This window comes from Ambystoma mexicanum, chromosome 6p (assembly GCF_040938575.1).
Source record: "Ambystoma mexicanum isolate Mex_15411 chromosome 6p, UKY_AmexF1_1, whole genome shotgun sequence".
NCBI classification, from domain to species: Eukaryota; Metazoa; Chordata; class Amphibia; order Caudata; family Ambystomatidae; genus Ambystoma; species Ambystoma mexicanum.
The window spans coordinates 345,413,394-345,431,555 of record NC_090935.1 but is presented as its reverse complement, the minus strand read 5'-3'; the positions used below and the strand labels follow the sequence as shown (position 1 = coordinate 345,431,555).

The 18,162-nt window shown below is 44.3% G+C and overlaps 1 protein-coding gene across 4 annotated transcripts in view; it reads right to left on the bottom strand.

Moving 5' to 3' along the window:
- Positions 1–18,162, bottom strand: part of DNAJC21 (DnaJ heat shock protein family (Hsp40) member C21) — a 705,789-nt gene that overhangs the window by 466,529 nt on the left and 221,098 nt on the right. For all 4 annotated transcript variants that reach the window (XM_069627111.1, XM_069627112.1, XM_069627113.1 and 1 more), the window contains exon 4: positions 3,134–3,256. In XM_069627111.1, the coding sequence (XP_069483212.1) occupies positions 3,134–3,256 (123 nt within the window). The remainder of the gene's footprint in view (positions 1–3,133; positions 3,257–18,162) is intronic.

Here is an 18,162-nt window from a genome sequence, read left to right as displayed (position 1 = left end):
TCATTCTCGATTCCTCCAAGATTAGCTATTCTGGAGCATTAGGCATGCCATAATCCAACCCAAAAAGAGGGCTTGGTTACTCATCTCCCTTTTCATGGATGGAGGTCATGGGCTTGAAATAGTCCTTTGTCAGTGGCTTAAAAGCGCTCAAACAAATCTGATGAGGATGCCAATGGCTTTGACGACATCTACTTCGACCGTGAAGGGCTCGACATCAATATCTTTGATGGAGCAAGAGGGGGAGGAGTTGGCTTTGCTTTCACTTGAGGTGTGGAGTCCTTCAACACCACTCGAGGAACCTTTCAGATCTTTTTGTCCGGGCTCTTCGGTGTACGAACAGACGATTTCGACGATGCCCTGTCAGCCTCATGAAGCGCGATAGGGTCGGAAGCATTTTTTGATTCAACAGAAGGGGTAGCTGACACCACTTCCATGAATACCTCCAACAATTTCAGCTGGAATTCATCCAACTCAGATTTTGAAGCCAATTTACTTGGGGAAATTACCCTGTTCTTATTGGACAAGGAGTCTGAAGAAGACACCCGTGACCAATGGTGTTTCCTGGTTTTCCTCAAGGAAAATGACAAAGAGGGTTGAGACCTCGACCTAGAGTGCTTTGCATGTTTACTGCACTTCTTGGCCCTGTCAGATGAAACCTCTCTCTAACTCTTGTCCTTCAAAGATCTCATCTTTGTCAGCGTGCTAGAATAGGATTTGGGTAAAGGCCTACCCAGAGCGAGTATTCGAATTGTATTGAGCTTGGATAAATGCATGGAACTTATGATAATGCTGTGAGAATGTTGTTGTAGGAGAGAGAGAGCGTTTATGGGATAAGGCTCTATACTCAGGCAGTTGGAGAGATCAAGTCTGGGTGATGGGTGCGAGTGGACTCCTAAGGGATAACGTGATGAAACCTGATACTTAAGGAATAAAGGTGCTTACCGGTAACTGACCTGAAGTGCCTGCGAACCTGCTTTATTTCAGTCCCTTTCTTTTCATTTAAGGCCTTAACTGTCATAGACTGACACGAGCCACATTTGTCAATCTTATGGCTTGTTCCCAAGCACCAGACACATTTCCAGTGTGGATCCGTGATGGCATCTTTGACCCGCAAAACAACATTTCTTAAACCCGATTTTCGGGACATACATCGTGGATTTACTCGATAACACAATTGGAAAAAACGCTAAGGCGAGAACTGTTTCGAAGCGTGCTGTGTGGAAAAAAGGGAACTAAGGAAACGGTGCGTGCTATTTATACTAACGTCGACGTCACGGTTGAGAGCAGACAGAGACCATTGAGGGACATGAGGTTGATGAAACACAGCGCGCCTCTGCTGTGAAAGATTTTCTAAAGCTGCAAGCAGGATATCGGAGTATTTCAAAGATGAGGAATATGTGGGAGGACATAATCCATTAGCAAAGTATGGCTGTAACTGTCAGGAAGCCGAGCAATCACCAGCAACTATTAAAAAGAAGTTAAATGCAGTACTAGTTCTAAGAAGAAGCCAGTTCACAAATAGAGCCAGCAGACCAAATAGACCTATTCAGACACAATTTAACTATTATCGAAGATGTTAAGGTTGAATTGGCACAGCTTTATGATGTGTAGGCTGCAATGCCAACAAGGCTTCAACCTGAGTTGTAGAGACAATGGTGAGGGAGTGGGAGTCTGAAGGCAAATTATACAGAATATTTAAGAGATTCATTCGATTTTTTTTTAAAAAAAAGCTAAATAAAATGTCCCTATTCTTCTATGGCACTTTCATTCCTCCTGGTTCTGGGTGACTGAGCCTGGAAGTTAAGCAGAATAGGCTTGCAGGAGAGGGAGGGATTTAAGTCCCAAAAGATGGGAATCTACTCCAAACAAATTCACTCCCGAAGGAGTGCCAATTCCACAATAAGACCAATCTAAAATATATTTATCTGCTATCCCATTAAACCCTTGAGTGTGTGTGGTATGCAAAGTAGTAAAACTGGTTGTAGGTCCTGACAAGACTGTGGGGGAGAATTAATTGCATCTGGGCCGAGGAAACCATTAAACCCATCATCTGCCAGCACCCTAGCTCAATGGGTACGATAGGTTATAGAAAAAGCCAGGGTTGACAAAGGCTTGTTTGGCTCAGCCAAGCACTATGGCCACCAACGTTTTCAAGTTGGCTTCTCATTCCGAAGGGATTCTGAAGGCAGTCGATTGATCTGGGGACTTTGCTTTCATAGTTATTATGTTTCAAGCCCAATTGGGAGGTAGCTGCCTTAAACAAGCATACTACTCACCCACAGGTCACACCATAAAGTAGAATTTCACGTTACCTTTTAGTATAACAGAGTTCTCATTCTATTGAAGAGACAGAAGCCAGTATTTTCCCTTACTCATGCACATATGAAGGCACTCAATTTTGCCTACTCTTGTTTGAAATGCTGGTGTCATTGATTAGTGGACACATGTTCCTTGCACATTATTAAGTATATGTCCTTTTCATGGGATCAAACCAAAAGGCTTCCGATACTCGTGCCTTACTCGGACTGTTTACAGTGTCAACATTGCCCTCATTTCCATGGGCCCTGGCTCAGAGCACCTGATGATTGCATTGCTCTGCCTTTCACTGGCCTTTGCGGGATTCCATAGCCTAGAGTAGCGACCATCGCATCTGGAATGCTCCCATGTTCAAGTGACTGTGTTGGTTAAATGGTTCATTAATTCATTTCAAATAAAATGGAGAAACCAGGGACGGGATGAGGTGGTGGGAATGATCTAATAAAGCTTGGGTGATCTAGTCCACGTGTTTTTGATGTTCTAATTTAAGAAATACCGTGGGATGCTGGGATCTGTAGTCTTTTACTGTGATTTTGCTTTACTAGTCTACGCTAAAATAAACGAAGTGATGCATAATACTCGCCTCCATGTCCGAGTCAGAACTCCCTTAACACTAACAAGTAATGGGAATCTCTTATTGCGATACCTACCCTCTTGCTATACTTTGCATAAATGCCAATGATCAATAGTGTTTAAATACGCAGTATTTAAATGGACAATTAATCGAATCTAAATGTTATGATGTGCCAAACCAATGCACAAACCCCATTGCTAAATGGCAATTCTTTACAGATGTTAGTACATTGCAGATCATTACCGTGTCATAGTCACTCTGCGAGTCTCCAAACGTTGGGAATTCATCTGAGTCCTCTTCTTTCGTAGATTCCAACTCTTCTTGAACTATCTTCTCAAATACATTACGATATACGGCATAGAATCCCTGAAACAAACAGCTTATTAAAGACAAAATAATTCTTTAAAGTGTGCACAAACATTCAACCACATATCATTCCAGACGGTTCGTATCTGTGACCCATAGTCTGTTTAAAAACAAGCAATGACAGAGCCAGCACCGTGCTCCTTCATTATCATTAGATTGTAGAGGTGAACTACAAATGGCAAAAGAATAGCGACAACCTTTTCTTTGTTAGGTGCGCTCAGAGAAGGAGAGATAAGAAAAAGAGGCACACCAGAAGAACCGAAAAATGCAGACTGAGCATAGTGAGAACGAGGCAGAGAGGCGCAGCTATGCAGGAGAAACACAAGGGGATGAGGCATGGCCAGGGTGTCAGTGGTTGAACTTAGAAGGGGGGGATACAGAGGGGATGAAAAGGAAAGAAGAGGAACCAGTTAAAAAGCACAAGAAAAGTGCCATCAACCATGTACATCAAAAATGGCACACCCAGAAATGGCCCGACCAGTCTAACAACCACAACAGAGTTGTTATCTGTTCTATCATCCAACCACATTACATTACTCTACTTATAACTGCTCATAGGACGAATCCCATTAGTACGCAGTAGAGCATCACTCCTGTGACCTGTAGGCAAAACTCATCTGGAATCCCATAAAACAGGCAGTGCTAGTTCATAAACTGCATCCATGAACAAGTCAAGATTCACATATACATTTAATCCCCCAACATTGTGGCTCTAAAGAATCTAGAATAAAGAGCCCACCAAAGTATCATACGAAACAAACCAACTGACGGATTCTGCTATGAGTGGATAAATCCACCCATTAGTCCTGCCAAGTCCGCAGTAGGCGTGTGTTACGAGCCTGATAAGTTCACGCCTTGATACATTTGAATCTGTCTGGAGGCGTTTTACAAATCTATTCAGAAATCAGAAACTCCTGGGACATTCCATTTACTTCTGAAGATTCACAACCGGATAATCCAGGCACCCAATCATCTCTGGGATTAATACATTAACTGAGGAAATTTCTGGGTACATTGAAAATGTATATTAAAATTATTCTTTTCCGTCCGAATCACGTGATTTTATTGTGATGTTTATTCTTTTACTAAGGAACCTGACATTTTGAATAGGCCTTGCATTTTATTTCCTTTCAGCTATTATAGTAAACTTTAATACAAAGCTAACAAAATAGTGTGTTTTTTCGTTAAATTAATTTCAAAGTAAGTGTGTCACAGATCACAAAACGTGGGAGCTGCTAATGCAGCATTTCTGCAAGAGGCACAAGATGTGTCACGTGGTATGGACATGTAAAATGAGTGCTTAAGTAGAAATCTGACACATGGAATATGGAAATGGCTATTCTGGTCGTCTTTGTATAGGACGTTTTTAGAAGGGTCCTTCCTGGTCAGGCGATCGGCATGAAAGGCGTGGAGTTCGGTGACGAGTTCAGTCTACCGCAGACCTTGCTGAGCAGGGCTGATGTGAGGAGCTGCTGCAACGGACCCCTGCTTTTGCTACTGCCACTTTAATTCCTGGGCCGGCCTACATATACTACACTGGTGCGCGGAGCGGAGTTCGGTGACAAGTTCAATCTACCTCAGTCCACCGCGCGTCCGCCGCCGCCGCAGCTCTCGTGCACTATTTGCCTGGTTCATTGGCTCAGATCTTGCAACAAACCAAGCGCTGGAAGCCTCGTGCAGTATGGTGACGGCGAAGGAGGGCCCGCAGACCCGGCACAAATCCTTGCTGTCCCGGAGAAAAGTGCCGCAGAGTCTCCTGAAGGAGGTAAGCCCTGTCGTTCTGGCTGAGTTAAATGTCCCGAATGAACTAACTGAGTTTGACATAGAATGCGACTTGGAGGCTGTCAGTCGCTTGAAGAAAGGCTTAGTGCCTTCGTTAGCCGCCTTGTCGCTAACATCGCTGGGCCCCCTCTGAAGGGTGGAAGACTGTCCTAGCAGTAAAATTACTCAATGGTTAAGTCCAGACATTTGCCCAGTCGAGCTGGCCCCGTCATTCTCTCCTTCTTTGTATGTAGATGCCAGCGATGTCGCGCAGACATCCCCCTTCGAATTCACTGATTCTGATCTGCTGGCAATCAACTTGCCTAACGTTCTAACACAGGATAAGGATTTACTACAGTCACTCTTGATTGATATTCAAAGCGCAGGAAAGTCGTGTGCTTTTCCGTACCTTTTACCATCGGATGGGAGAGTAAATACGCTGGAGGTGCTTGGCGCCAATAAAGTCAGAAGTGGTGAGATCCCTACAGATACAAAATCCGGGGAGGGTGGGCTCTCCGATCCTTCGTTATCAACGGACCAAGTTTCCACTGACCTTTCAGCACGTGAAGCACGGCTTACAGCTCGCCTGAAAGCAGACTTTTTATCCACCTATGAACGCCTGAATGCCAGTTTTTTACAAAACCAAACTGTGCAAAAAAACAAGTTGGAAGCAAAGAGAAATAGTCGTTCAGTGAGCTTATCCCACAATTCCACCAATATATCTGAAACCTCGACGTCATCTTGTGTAAGCAACCCTTGCCATCAAACATCTCGTGAAAGCGTCGAGTGTGTAACGCTCACCTGATTCCCGCAGAGGCGCCGGTCTTGACTGGGTGAATGCCGTATCTTCAAAGGTGATGTGTAACACACGGTTGGCTCTTTGGGCTGGACCTCTGTGCACTGTATGTCTGACTCGAAGAGTAAGATGTCTGCAGATAGAAAATATGGGATTAATGAACTGGGGTTATTGGGTGCCTCTCTCCTCTTCCCTTTCTCTTCTCCCGTAGAACCCCAAAGGTTAACGCCCTCACCTTAGGTAAGTGAACGCCGAGCTTTCCATCTGCCTCGGGGCAGGGTGCGTAACCAGTTTCTTCACTGGATAAGTGTGCAGGCCTCTTGACCTCAGAGGACTGCTGTCCGTCGTTAACTGCACGAACGGTAAGTTCTGGGCACTTCAAATGTCTTAAAAGTCTTTTGTAATGATATCTCTTGTTTTGCAGGGTTCCGGCGATGGCGGATGGTGGGCTGAAGAGAATTGAGGATCGAACCCGCGTGAGGAATAGAAGAGCCTGGAAGCACGTAAGTAAGCGCTTGTAGCCTGCTTCACGATGCGCACTAACTGTCCCTTTTATCTTGCAGGTACAAGTTCGGAGCTTTAGAGAAGCTGAAGGGTGCTGGAATACCCACTGGATTCGGCGTGGGAAGGAGAAATGGCACGTGAGTAATAAAGTTGCCCAATGTCTTTAAACGCACCTTCTATTGTCTTTCAGATGCGGGATGCAGCGCCGAAGACCTCCGGAGCGTGTGAAGAGCTGGTAAGCTTTTGTCTTTCAGATGCCGGAATGCAGTGCGAAGACCTCCGGAGCATGCGAAGAGTAGGTAAGCCTTTGTCTTTCAGATGCCGGAATGCAGTGCGAAGACCTCCGGAGCATGCGAAGAGTAGGTAAGCCTTTGTCTTTCAGATGCCGGAATGCAGCGCGAGGCGTTGGTGACAGCCGATGGACCAGGTAAGAGATGTGCTGCCACTGAAGACCGTAGTGCTAACCTGTTCTTTCTTTGTCTTTACAGGTGCTGCTGAAGACTGGATTCCAGGATGATAAGCCTTTGTTCCCTTAGGCCCAGGATCAGAAGCTGAAGACACGATGAGCGTTCTGCTGCAGAGAATGCAGAATAACGCAAAGCAAGATTCATCCATCGGGTGTGGTTTAAATAGCCTCCTGTAGTGCTTAGGTGTCTCCTTCCACAGCCTCGCCTAGGTAAGAAAAGAGTTCCTGCTTTCCAGAAGAGTTCCAGTGTTCTGAACCTAGGGAGTGGCTCCTGCCCCACCCAACAGGAAAAGTAGTCCCAAACAGAAGAGGATCAGGGGCTCAACTGGCAAGTAAGTAAGCAGCATGGTCTGCTGCAGGTAAGTCCACCCAAGCATTATGAGCCCGGCGCTTCCAGCACTGGGACTGGGCATCTTTATGAGCCTGGTGCCACTGGCGCCAGGACAGGGTCCAAAAGGTCCCAATTGGGACTGGCTGGCACTCGGAACCGGGGTTATGGGTCTGCTTCCAAGGGAGTTGGGCAAGTCCTGATCTTTTGGAAGCAGAGATCATGACAGAGTGTTCAGGCATCAATGAAGTTGAGACAAGAGCCTTAATGAGTAACCCTAATTCGGATGGCTTGTTAAAAGAAAATATTGTTACGCCCAGATCGACAAAGGTGGCCTCTGAGTCAGCTAGAGCCGACTTACCATCTAAAAGTTCCATCTCAACGGCTGCAGGCATCCAAATTCATAAAAATGTATTGGCTGCAACATCAATTGCCCTACTCCCATTCATGAAATTGTACGAATCCTTACACGATGCGGTAAGCGACCAAACATCTCTGCTAGCATCTGTTAATGCCAAGATCTCTAGACTCGAAACCTTTTCACAAATGATAGCCACAAGACTTGATAACGAAGCCGAAACATCCTTAAAATGGCAAAACAGATTATGTGACCTTGCCAGACAGTCAAACAGTGATAAATGAGCCTTAACGGACGCAGTAATCGAGTGCACAAAGTGGATGCGCCACAACATATCCACAATAAAGAGACCAGGAAGTGACAGGCTATATGCCCCGCCCAGTCAAACACATTTGGCAGAAGAAAAAATCTTAGAGTCTAGCCAGGCCTCCCAAAATTGCCCTGAGACCTCAGGTGGGCCTGCCCGTAGTGCGGCCGCAGGGTGCCCAAATCACGAAATAATGGCACCAGAAAAGAGCTTCCCCATTCTGCAGGAAATGGGTTTGTCGGGGAGACACGCAAGTGAATGCCACCCGTCATGTGAGATAATAAATTCCACCCCTCAGCTGGTACCCGCTGACAAAACTCGCAATGGAGCTGTTTTGTCGGCCTTGTTAGAAGCGGGTCAACTTCGGAGAAAGGGGTGGCTGAAGTAGATCTAGGAAACTTAACTGAGAAACTCTCTTTTGGGATCTTTCATAAGCCCACAACGTTGGAGAAAGTGAGTGAAAAGCAATCTCAGAAACAGAAGATCTGTGATCCAAAACCTTCTCAGAAAAGCTCAATGCAGAAACAAGTAGCCAAACATGCCCGAACAACGTGCAAGAGAAAATTCATACGGAATCTCCCAACTCTGCCGCCCCTTTCTATGTTTAATCGGCCGGCAAAAGTATTGGAGGACAAGCAAAAATCAAAACCTAAACCAGGGAAAAAGTTGCCAGTCCAACCCGGTGTCAAAAGAGCAAGAGAAGCCTCAGACAGTTACAATGACGCATCTCCTGATGCCTCATTAGAGCTATGTGAGTACTCCACGTACTCAATCGACGATGATGTTATCAATGAGGGAGATGAACCTGCTGTTGAGATCAATCCGGCACCAGTATCCGGCTTAATTGCATTACCAAAAAAGGTAATGCAATTAAGCCGCGGCTGGGAGATCCAACCGACACCCCATCCCTAAATGGCGAGCAAGTAAACAAAAAAAATTTACGAATGTTTCCACTACCGATTACTAACAAGGACACTAAAGGGTCGAACCAAAATAAGGGAGTGACGGCTGAACAACTAAATCCCTTGTGCGGAAAACTAATTCCAAAATTAACAAGAGCACAAGCCGAAAAACATGACAGAAGTGCAAACATGCCTAGTAAGAAACGAAATAAAGGAACGAATAAAGGTCCATGGAAAATTCAAATTAAAAACACCCTGCCAGAACGAAAAGAAGTAAACCTGAACCGAAGGAATATTCTAAAACTATTGCAGTGTATTCCAACGCTCCGTGCAACTAAATCCGAAGAAATAGCAGTAGTGGAATATATGTCTGAGGATTATTTGGACTGGGTAATTCTACACCTAAATTCTAGAACTCTCAGGTCGGCCATATTGGAAGCTGTGGATGAATTCCTGTTCTTCGGTTTTAAAGTATTATGTGAGGAAGCTTGCGACGGAGAAAGTATACATTCATCGCCAGTGGAGCAAACCAAAAACGAAAATAGAAGGAAAGAATTGTGGGCTCACATGAGCATTAAGCATACGCCATGCTCAAAGGTTTTAAAACAAAAGGGCCAATAGCTAAGAGCGGATATTATCGAAGGCAACCACCAACTATTATCCTGGAATACTCTAGGTTTTACTCAACTGTTTGATGAGCAATTTCCGGACAAACTGTCCATCATATGCTTGCAAGAAACCTGGATGCGGGATTGCCCGGTGTGTGATGGGTATACAGTTTTCCTAAACCCTGCTGGAAAGAATCTCTTTGGTCGACCCTTTTCTGGCCTGGTTACCATGATTAAAAATAATATTGACTGGAAGATTGTATCCTCGAAAAACCTTAATATGCTTGTGCAAGTAACCTCAATCCAAAATTCACGGACATCTTTCCCACGCAGTCAAGTGATACTGATTGTGAAATCATTGCAGTATTCCAATAAATGTTGACAATCAACTTTCATTGGAGCAGTAATGTCGGCTGTCGATGAGTGTTTATTATCTTTCGAAGATCCCGCAATTATAATATGTGGAGATTTTAACTATGCCTGGCTAAATAGTCCAATGGCAAAATGTATAACATCTGGACAAAAGATCAATGCTAGAATGCAGGATCGTGGTGATCGATGGCTAAATGAGATGGCACTAAGAGAGTGCTCAATGCTGAATGGATCCACCCGGGGGGATATCCCCCCAAGCTTTACCTGGAAGCGAGGCGAGAGTAAGAAGACTCTCGACTATATCTGGGTGTCCAGGAAATTCCTACCTCAAGTCATATCGCTTGAAGTAAAAAAGACAGACAAGAGCGACCATGATTGCTAAATTGGTTAAAAGTTCCAAAAACTGCATCATACAAGTATCACAAGAGTGTTACTATAAATAATGGAGCAAACAGACTGCGATTGAGTGCACCCCAGTTGCTAATGTTGAAAAGTAACCTTGAAAAGGCAAATTCAACAACCTCAAAGATAAACTACCCATTCTTACTGCACCATTTCAAAGTAAGGAACAACACACATAAGGGGTTTGATACTGAAGTAAAACATCCCTTCAATGCAACAATAAGTAGCGAAAAGAAAAAACTTCGAGACGATATAAGGCTTTCGAAAAAAGCGTCATCATGCAAATAAAAACAAGACGCCAGCTCTACCGGAATTGGATCAAATCTTTCAATGTGACTCGTGTGCAGAACCAAGCAGAACAGATGTTAAAACTCATTATACAAAAAGACAGCAGACATATTCGGGAGATTATCAACACTGGCAGTTTGAATCACACATACTCAATGTCAAATGGAGTGAACGGAGCTAGTTGGGTCGCTCATTTTACGCAAGTATTCGATGACGACAACTGTATTGAGGTTCCATCATTATCCCTAACTACTGCAAAATGGAATGTGGCAGATTCCGCAGAAGACGTTGAATGGGCAATCCAGAAGTTAAAGTCTTCCAGGGCGGCAGGTCCCGACGCAATATCTAACGTGATGCTGAAAACTCACAAAACTCTATGGGCCAACTTGATGAGTACACTCTTTGATAGAATTGCAACTGAAAAAGTCCTACTGGATTCGTGGCTAAGGGCGGTGGTGGTGCCAATATTCAAAAAGGGTAATCGGGACGATCCTAACAACTACCTCCCGATCGCCCTTTTGGATACAATTGGCAAGGTCTTTGGCTCTTTTCTTCAAAAACGCCTGGCACTTTGGGCGAGTGAGGTCGCCGTGGTTGATCCTCGCCAAACAGGATTTACCAAAGGAGTCGGAGTTGAGTTAAATCTGGTCCTTCTAAACTGCTTAAAATTAGAGTCCCTGATGCGGAAGAGAAAGTTATACATTGCCTTCATAGACTAGAGCCAGGCATTTGACAGCATAAACCGCAACCTTTTATGGAAAAAATTAAACGACTGGAACTGTCCAAGTGATCTGTTGGCACCCCTGATTGCTCTTCACTCTAAGACGTCCATTAGAGTAAGGTTAAATGAGCAAGGTGATTTATCAGATGAAATTCATACAAAAAGAGGTGTGAAGCAAGGTTGTCCCCTCGCAGCGCAATTATTTAAACTCTTCATCTCAGACTTGCCACTGGCTTTAAAAGACCTAAGGGTCTTCCCCCCGGCAGTAAACGGGCAGAAGATAAGTTGGGTCATCTACGCAGACGACATCGTGCTCATGGACTCTACTCCAATTGGTCTACAGCGACAGCTAAAGGCATTTAAAGACTATTGCTTGCAAAATGATCTACGAATAAACTCCAAAAAAGTCTAAGATCATTGCCGTTGGCCAAGGAACGCAAGAAAGGTCAAGGAATTTCCAGTGGAAGATAATGGAAGAACACCTTGAGATATCAAATAGCATCAGATACCTAGGTGTTCTATTCAACAATTTTATTTGTGAGTGGGACTGGACGCAAGATCTATTGGCCCGGATGCAAACGGTTGCACTACAGGGTGCAAAATTGCATGCGGCATACGGAAAGTTTTCCTTTAAGCCAATTCTAACATTTTACCGTCAAAAGGTGGTGCCCGCGATAACCTTAGGGAGTGAATCAGGCTGGAATATCCCACAAGACGTGTGGAACAAGCTTGAAGGGAAATTCTGGCGTAAAGTGCTAAGACTGCCGAATAACTCTTCAGTTGCTGCAATACGATACGAACTGTGTATTGAGTCGCTCTATGGGTCGGTTCTGTGGAAATCAATCTCTGCATTTAGAAAAATGCAGTTGGAGCCTCCAGCGAAACCATATGAAATAATGCACACAGTCTCTGAGCATCCTTCTGCCTTTTTATTGAATGAGTGGAGAGAAAAGTTACATCTTGTATTACATAACGCTGATGTGTCTCTTGAGACAGTAATGATGCGTCCGCAGATTGCAAAAAAGAAAATTCGTCAACAAAATTGGATAACAAATGAAGAAAATCGAACCAATCTGGCTTCTTCCCTAGATCTTGGATGCGCCGTAAATAAACTCGATGCTCTGCCAAAGTACTTGGATAGATTTCCTTTAAGTTACCACAGGAACATGTTCCTACGTTTACGGCTCAATCTCTACAAAACCAGAGAGACACAAGTACTGAGGCGTGATCCACTTGTACAGGATGCCTCATGTTGATTCTGCAGTCAAGCAACAGAATCCGTGCGGCACCTATTTATTGAATGTGATGCGATTAGAGCTCAGAGATCCCTACACCTAGCAAATTTTGCTCCCTTATCGGGAAACATGGATGCTTGTTGGTGCCATCTGATTTCAGGTTTTAATACTCAATTAACCTCTGCAACTATAAATTTCATGGAAGCTTTGAGGATAAATAACACAGAGTGATAGGCACGAGATTCTGAGATTTTTTAGACCTTTGTGATGAACTGTAACAAAGTTTTTTCTTTCTTTTGTATCAAACTGCTGTTACATTAAAATTAAAAACAAAAAAAAAAAAAAAAAAAAAAAGAGCCATCTACGTCAAGACAGACTATGAAAATATTCTGGGAAAAAAGTGGGACAGATGCCACCTATCGGAGCCATTATCTATTCTTCCAGCGTTTCAGTTTGGTTACGGGGCAATAACCTATAAAAAGTGGAGGGCTTGCATGTGGGTCAGGTTGTTGCAGGCTTGGTCTGTTAAGTAAGCATGTACCTCTGCTGATGGTCTTGCAAGAGAATAAACCGGTCTCTGACTTTTGCTACTACCCTAAACTGACTTGTGTGAGATCGGTTTCTCTGAGAAAACTAACTTGAAACCTTTGGTAAGGGACATAAAACGCTTTTGATAAGACACAACCTATTACTTCAGGAGGGTTCAAAAGAGATGATGTATACCACTGGCAACACTGAATGAGACCTCAAAGCTATTCCAATATTCCACACAAAACATGGAAAAGTTGCTTGCCAGAGATTCCTGAAAAAAGTTACTAAAATTAAAGACACCCCAATCGGAGAGATCACAGACCTCCTGAGGGTCATACTCGCATGAAACGTTTGTTTTAGTGAACAATTCTTATACAACACTAACTGAAATGGGCATAAAAATAACATCTCAATGGGGGCGTGGCCAACTGAGGACGCCGAAGGATGCCTTCTCAGTGAGCTCTGTAATCCCCTTCGGCCCTGGGCCCCAAAACCCCCTTCTGATGTAGAAATGTACCCCAGCGGCGGACTTCAGGGGCACATGAACATCTGGGGCATCAGCTCTGGGAGCCCTAAATCCCGGGGTTCCCAATCGGCGGAGTTGGAGCGTACCCCGTGGCACGGCCGTAAAATAGTGACGATGGCGGCCGGAGCCACGAGTAATACAGGGGCAGAGCGTTGGAGGCAACAGGCAAGCTGGAAGACCCTAACAGCTGCCCGATATGGACCGCAGGGGGGGCGACAGGAGGAGAGCGGAATCTGGCGCCTCCCCAGAACCAACCGGGACGTAGGTGTGTTCGGATGCCCTTCCCCACTCCGACACAGCCGGGAGAAGGAGCAACGGCGGGAAGAAGGAGTCTGCAGCAACGGCAGCAGAGGGACCCTGGCAGCGCGATGCCTACACAAGTAGTTTATTTATATGTTCATAGCCAAAAAATGGCTTTACATATACAAACAATTTACACATACAAATAGTTTAAAACACTGTACACGCAATCCATGAAAATTAAAAAACTGTTTTCATACAAAAATACCCTCTGATAGATCCTTTAAAATTGTTAAAACTAGTTCATAAAATTTCATCATGTGATATATTAAGTTAATATCATTTCCTTCCAACAGTTTTTTCCAAATGATTTCAACATTCTCTGTTAAACAGGAGTTTTTGTAGCGTAAAAAGGAACTTTTCGCGAATAAGTGCCAAACTCTCACAGTAACATATTAAGTGTTTGGCATTTTCAATTACTAACATTCCACATAATCTGCAAAACCTTGTATTTCTCTCGAGTCTCAATTTAGCTCCGAGGATTTCCAACGTATCACTGCGGTTAAACTTGAATAAAAAATACTGTCTTACAGTTGCAGCGGTAGGGAAAGCAAACTGCTATTTGGGTTTCTCAGATGTTAACGACCAGTGTTCAAAGAATAGATCACTTGTGGACTTTGTGGACAGAGTAATCATGTCACGCTCCTTTGCATAGCTATATATCATTCCTTGTAATAGTTTTTTTATCCTAGTTTGCTTTAATAGTAACCAACTCTTCGTATTAACTGTCGCCCATTTCTCATATACAGCATGAAGTCTGCTTAAAGATGAAAACTGTTTTTTGTGGTCTTCCTTGATGAATGTTTTCATCAGTTCAACCACAAAAGTACTAGTAGATAGCATACTTAATTTTGCATACACCATTTCTGATTTATATTCAAAATGTCTTTTGCGAATCGAAAATTACATTCTAGTAAAATATATTCACATGATGTTGCGCTAGGTAACCTGAACAATGATTTTAGAATTGTTCCTTCTAATATACACATTTCATTAGTGTATTTACCTCCCCAGATCTCAGCGCCGTATAATAAGCAAGATATTACCTTACTTGTGTATAAAAGTAAAATGGTATTTACAGAGATACCTCCTTGCTTTCCTATGAATTTACTAATTGCGCCAGAGTTATTTAAGCATAGAAGTTGCCTCCCAATGGGGTTTCCATAGTAACTTAGAATCAATTATTACTCCCAGGTAACGATAATATTCAACATCTCCTACACAAGTAAGGAGAAACAGGGGGGCGCTGAGCCGGTGAGCGTTTGTGAGGAAGCGGGATCAGGCGGAGGGCCGGCTCACTCCTGAGAATGGAGCCAGCCCAGACTGCTATCCATGCGCTGCAGCGGCCCCCAGCTGAGAGCGGACACACTTGTGGCCTGCAAAGAGTAAGATCAGAATGCAGGCTAGTTAAACAAAGGCTAAGCGCCCATGCGCCAAAGTGGCAACCCTACATACAGTCAGCAAAGGAGGGCTGCCTTCAAAGGCTGAGTCCACAACATACGCCCAGGTACTGGGGTAGGCTCCAGATTAACGTCCCAACACTTTGGAACCCATATAGAAGCTGAATAATGGAGACTTCAAGAACCTGACAAGATCATAGGGACAGCCCTCTTCATCAGTAGAGCAGGAGCTCACAAGTTGGCAAAGTGGGTGAGGACTGGACGCATGCAGCATGTAAGAGCAGGATGTGGTACCCCCTACAAACTGTGGCCCATAGATCTTGTCACCCGCCACCCGATAACCGTAAGCCCCTACAGCTGCAGATAGTGGATGGCGCACGGCACACCTCCTACGAACTTACAGAAGACAGCTGCAGTGCAACAAGTGGCAGTCCCCGGTGGAAAGGAGAAGGGGCACTCCTGCACCCCTACAAAGCTGAGAACAGCGACAGCCAAATCGAAGGGGATACCAAGGCTAGGCAGACCCTACGAGTGGGGACCTGAATTAAAGCAAAGACATTGCCACCCGTACACAGACCACCAGACCTCCAGATAAGGTGCATACTAGGCCTTTTTACGCATGAAAATCTTGCAAATACGACAGCTTTATTATTTTCCTGCGTACATTTACACACAAGTTTAGAGCAGAGGGCAGTGCAAAGCTAAGGTTCATTGACAGAAACCAGAAGGCTTCTTTTGATTTTTATCTACATGGATGTAATTGCAAGCAATGAATAAAAGCCTCTGAAACAGAATGTATTTCTCTGAAGCATTTCAAAAAAAGAAACTGCACATTGTGATAAAAGGAATATGTATTTCCATTCAGCTGTGTTGCTGCTCCGGGAGCAAAGAGAAGCACTGTGCATATTTATTTTCCTAGCATTTTAGGATTGTAAAATTAACAAGATGGAAAATAAGTTGCAATTGAGAATTAATATTTTGTAACTGATTATGTTTTTTCCCCCCGTGAAAGCAGACCAGTATTACACAATTGTCATTACACCAATCACAGCTGCTCTAACCTCTCAAATCTTCAAGACTACAACATCCAAAACCGGACTCTCCAGGAAGTGCAAGCGCTGTTCAAAAACAAACAAATGAAAGTTACATTTGTAATTCAGATAGAAACCCAGTAAAACCTGTCCCTGTGATAATGCAAATAGATATTTAACTTTATGTAGCGCTTCATACATGGTTCATCTAACAACTAGGCACTGTGATTATTATACCTCAGTCGATACTCAGTTAACCGACCTCTGAAGGATGCTAGCTAATAAGATAGCTCAGCTGGTTGAGCATTCGTTGCTGCGATCTGTGCATGCTCTGTAGGTTTGAATCCCAGCAAGGGCAACTCATCCTTTTAAGATCGATAAAGGAGTACGGACTTCGGTTTGGTGATAATTGTGATAAATATGTACTATGTACAGCGATTTGCCAAAAGCACTATCTATATATACATACCATTAGGTAGTAATTGCTACAGGAAATGAGGACTTTTTTTAAATATCAAAAGACAATTCTGCTATTCAACCTCAAAACACACAATAAAATTCATGCTTGCTTTACTATATAATTGGCTAGGTGGCAGCACAGGTAGCTCCCATGTAACAATGGTCACCTAGAGGAAATCAGAACCGTTGGGCAACCCTCGAAGGAGAAGCAACTAAGGCTCCCTTGGGACGTCTCGCCTATCTAGCAGAACGACAATGAGGGCACATTATTAGAGTCAACCAAGGCCACCCTATGGTATTGGGACAAAGCACTGAGGGGTAGAAAGGTAAAAGTGGGGGGCCGGGGGGGCCTCTCGCACCGGTCACTCACAACCCAGATTTCACCCCAGGGATGCAGACTGACTTTTGGGCACATTGGGGGGGAAGGGAGCAAACCCTGACACTGGCGGACCTTTAAGAGGAGGGTACACCCCTAACATTCGAGGGCTGCAAAGCCAAATTTGATATACCGGAAAGTGAAAGATTCCATTATATCTAACTCAGACACTGGATCTCCAACAGGAAGGTCCGGGAAGGGGCAACTCGGGACCCAGTGGGGCTGGATCTCACGATAAAAGAGGGCCAGCAGGAAAAAGGGGTGTCGAAATTGTATCGCCTGATGGGGACGGTGGATCCAGAAGAAACTCTCACGTATATGCAAAGGTGGGAGGCTGACTTGGGGAGGCCAATCCTTGGGGAGACCTGGAATCACATATGGCAAAGAGCCGCCAAAAGCTCCAAATGCACTTCAAAGAAGCAGCATACAAAATCTGTCTGAGGTGGTACATGATGCCAGCACGCATGCACCCCATTAGCCCGGACTACCCCATTTTCTGCTGGAGAGGCAGCGGACAACCTGGGGATCTAATTCACATGTGGTGGTCCTACCCAGTGCCAGAGATATACTGGAAGGAGATATTGAGCCATATCAGGGTGATAACGGGGGCGCAGCTGCCTTTTGACCTGGTGGTTGTCCTACTGGGGGGAGGGGCGGCAGTCGAGGGGTGTTGTGCGAACTCAGGATCCAAAACCAGCATGATCACCCATATGCTGAGCGCTGCCAGTATCACCCTGGCACAAGCATGGAAGAACAAGCAAGGGCCGGTAGTGGCTATGTGGTGGATGAGACTATGAGGGGTGGTGGCCATGGAAAAAGCCTAAATTACTCCGCAAAATATCTCATTTGAAAGTGCAAATCTTGGGCCGGAAATGCGATCCTGCCTAGAGGACACTCAGGAAAGCTGAAATATGTAACACTCCACCCAAATGTTTGGAAGTTATGTTATGGGGGGTGGGGCGGGAAGGTTTAACAGTTAAAATTTATGAGCTAATGAAACCCAAAGATTGGCGCAAACAATGGGAAATTGCTATTGCTATTCTCTAATGGTAATCAATGCTCTTGAAAACTTAAAGTTGGTAACAAAAAAAAAATAACACCTCAATATAGGTGCCAGTTAATGGGAGGCCGAGAACTCAATGAAGAGATCCTACAACAATTGACAGGCAGTTTGATTGTGCATTTACATTTCCAAGCTAGAACCTGCTATGATACAGAGAAAGTAAAACTACAGA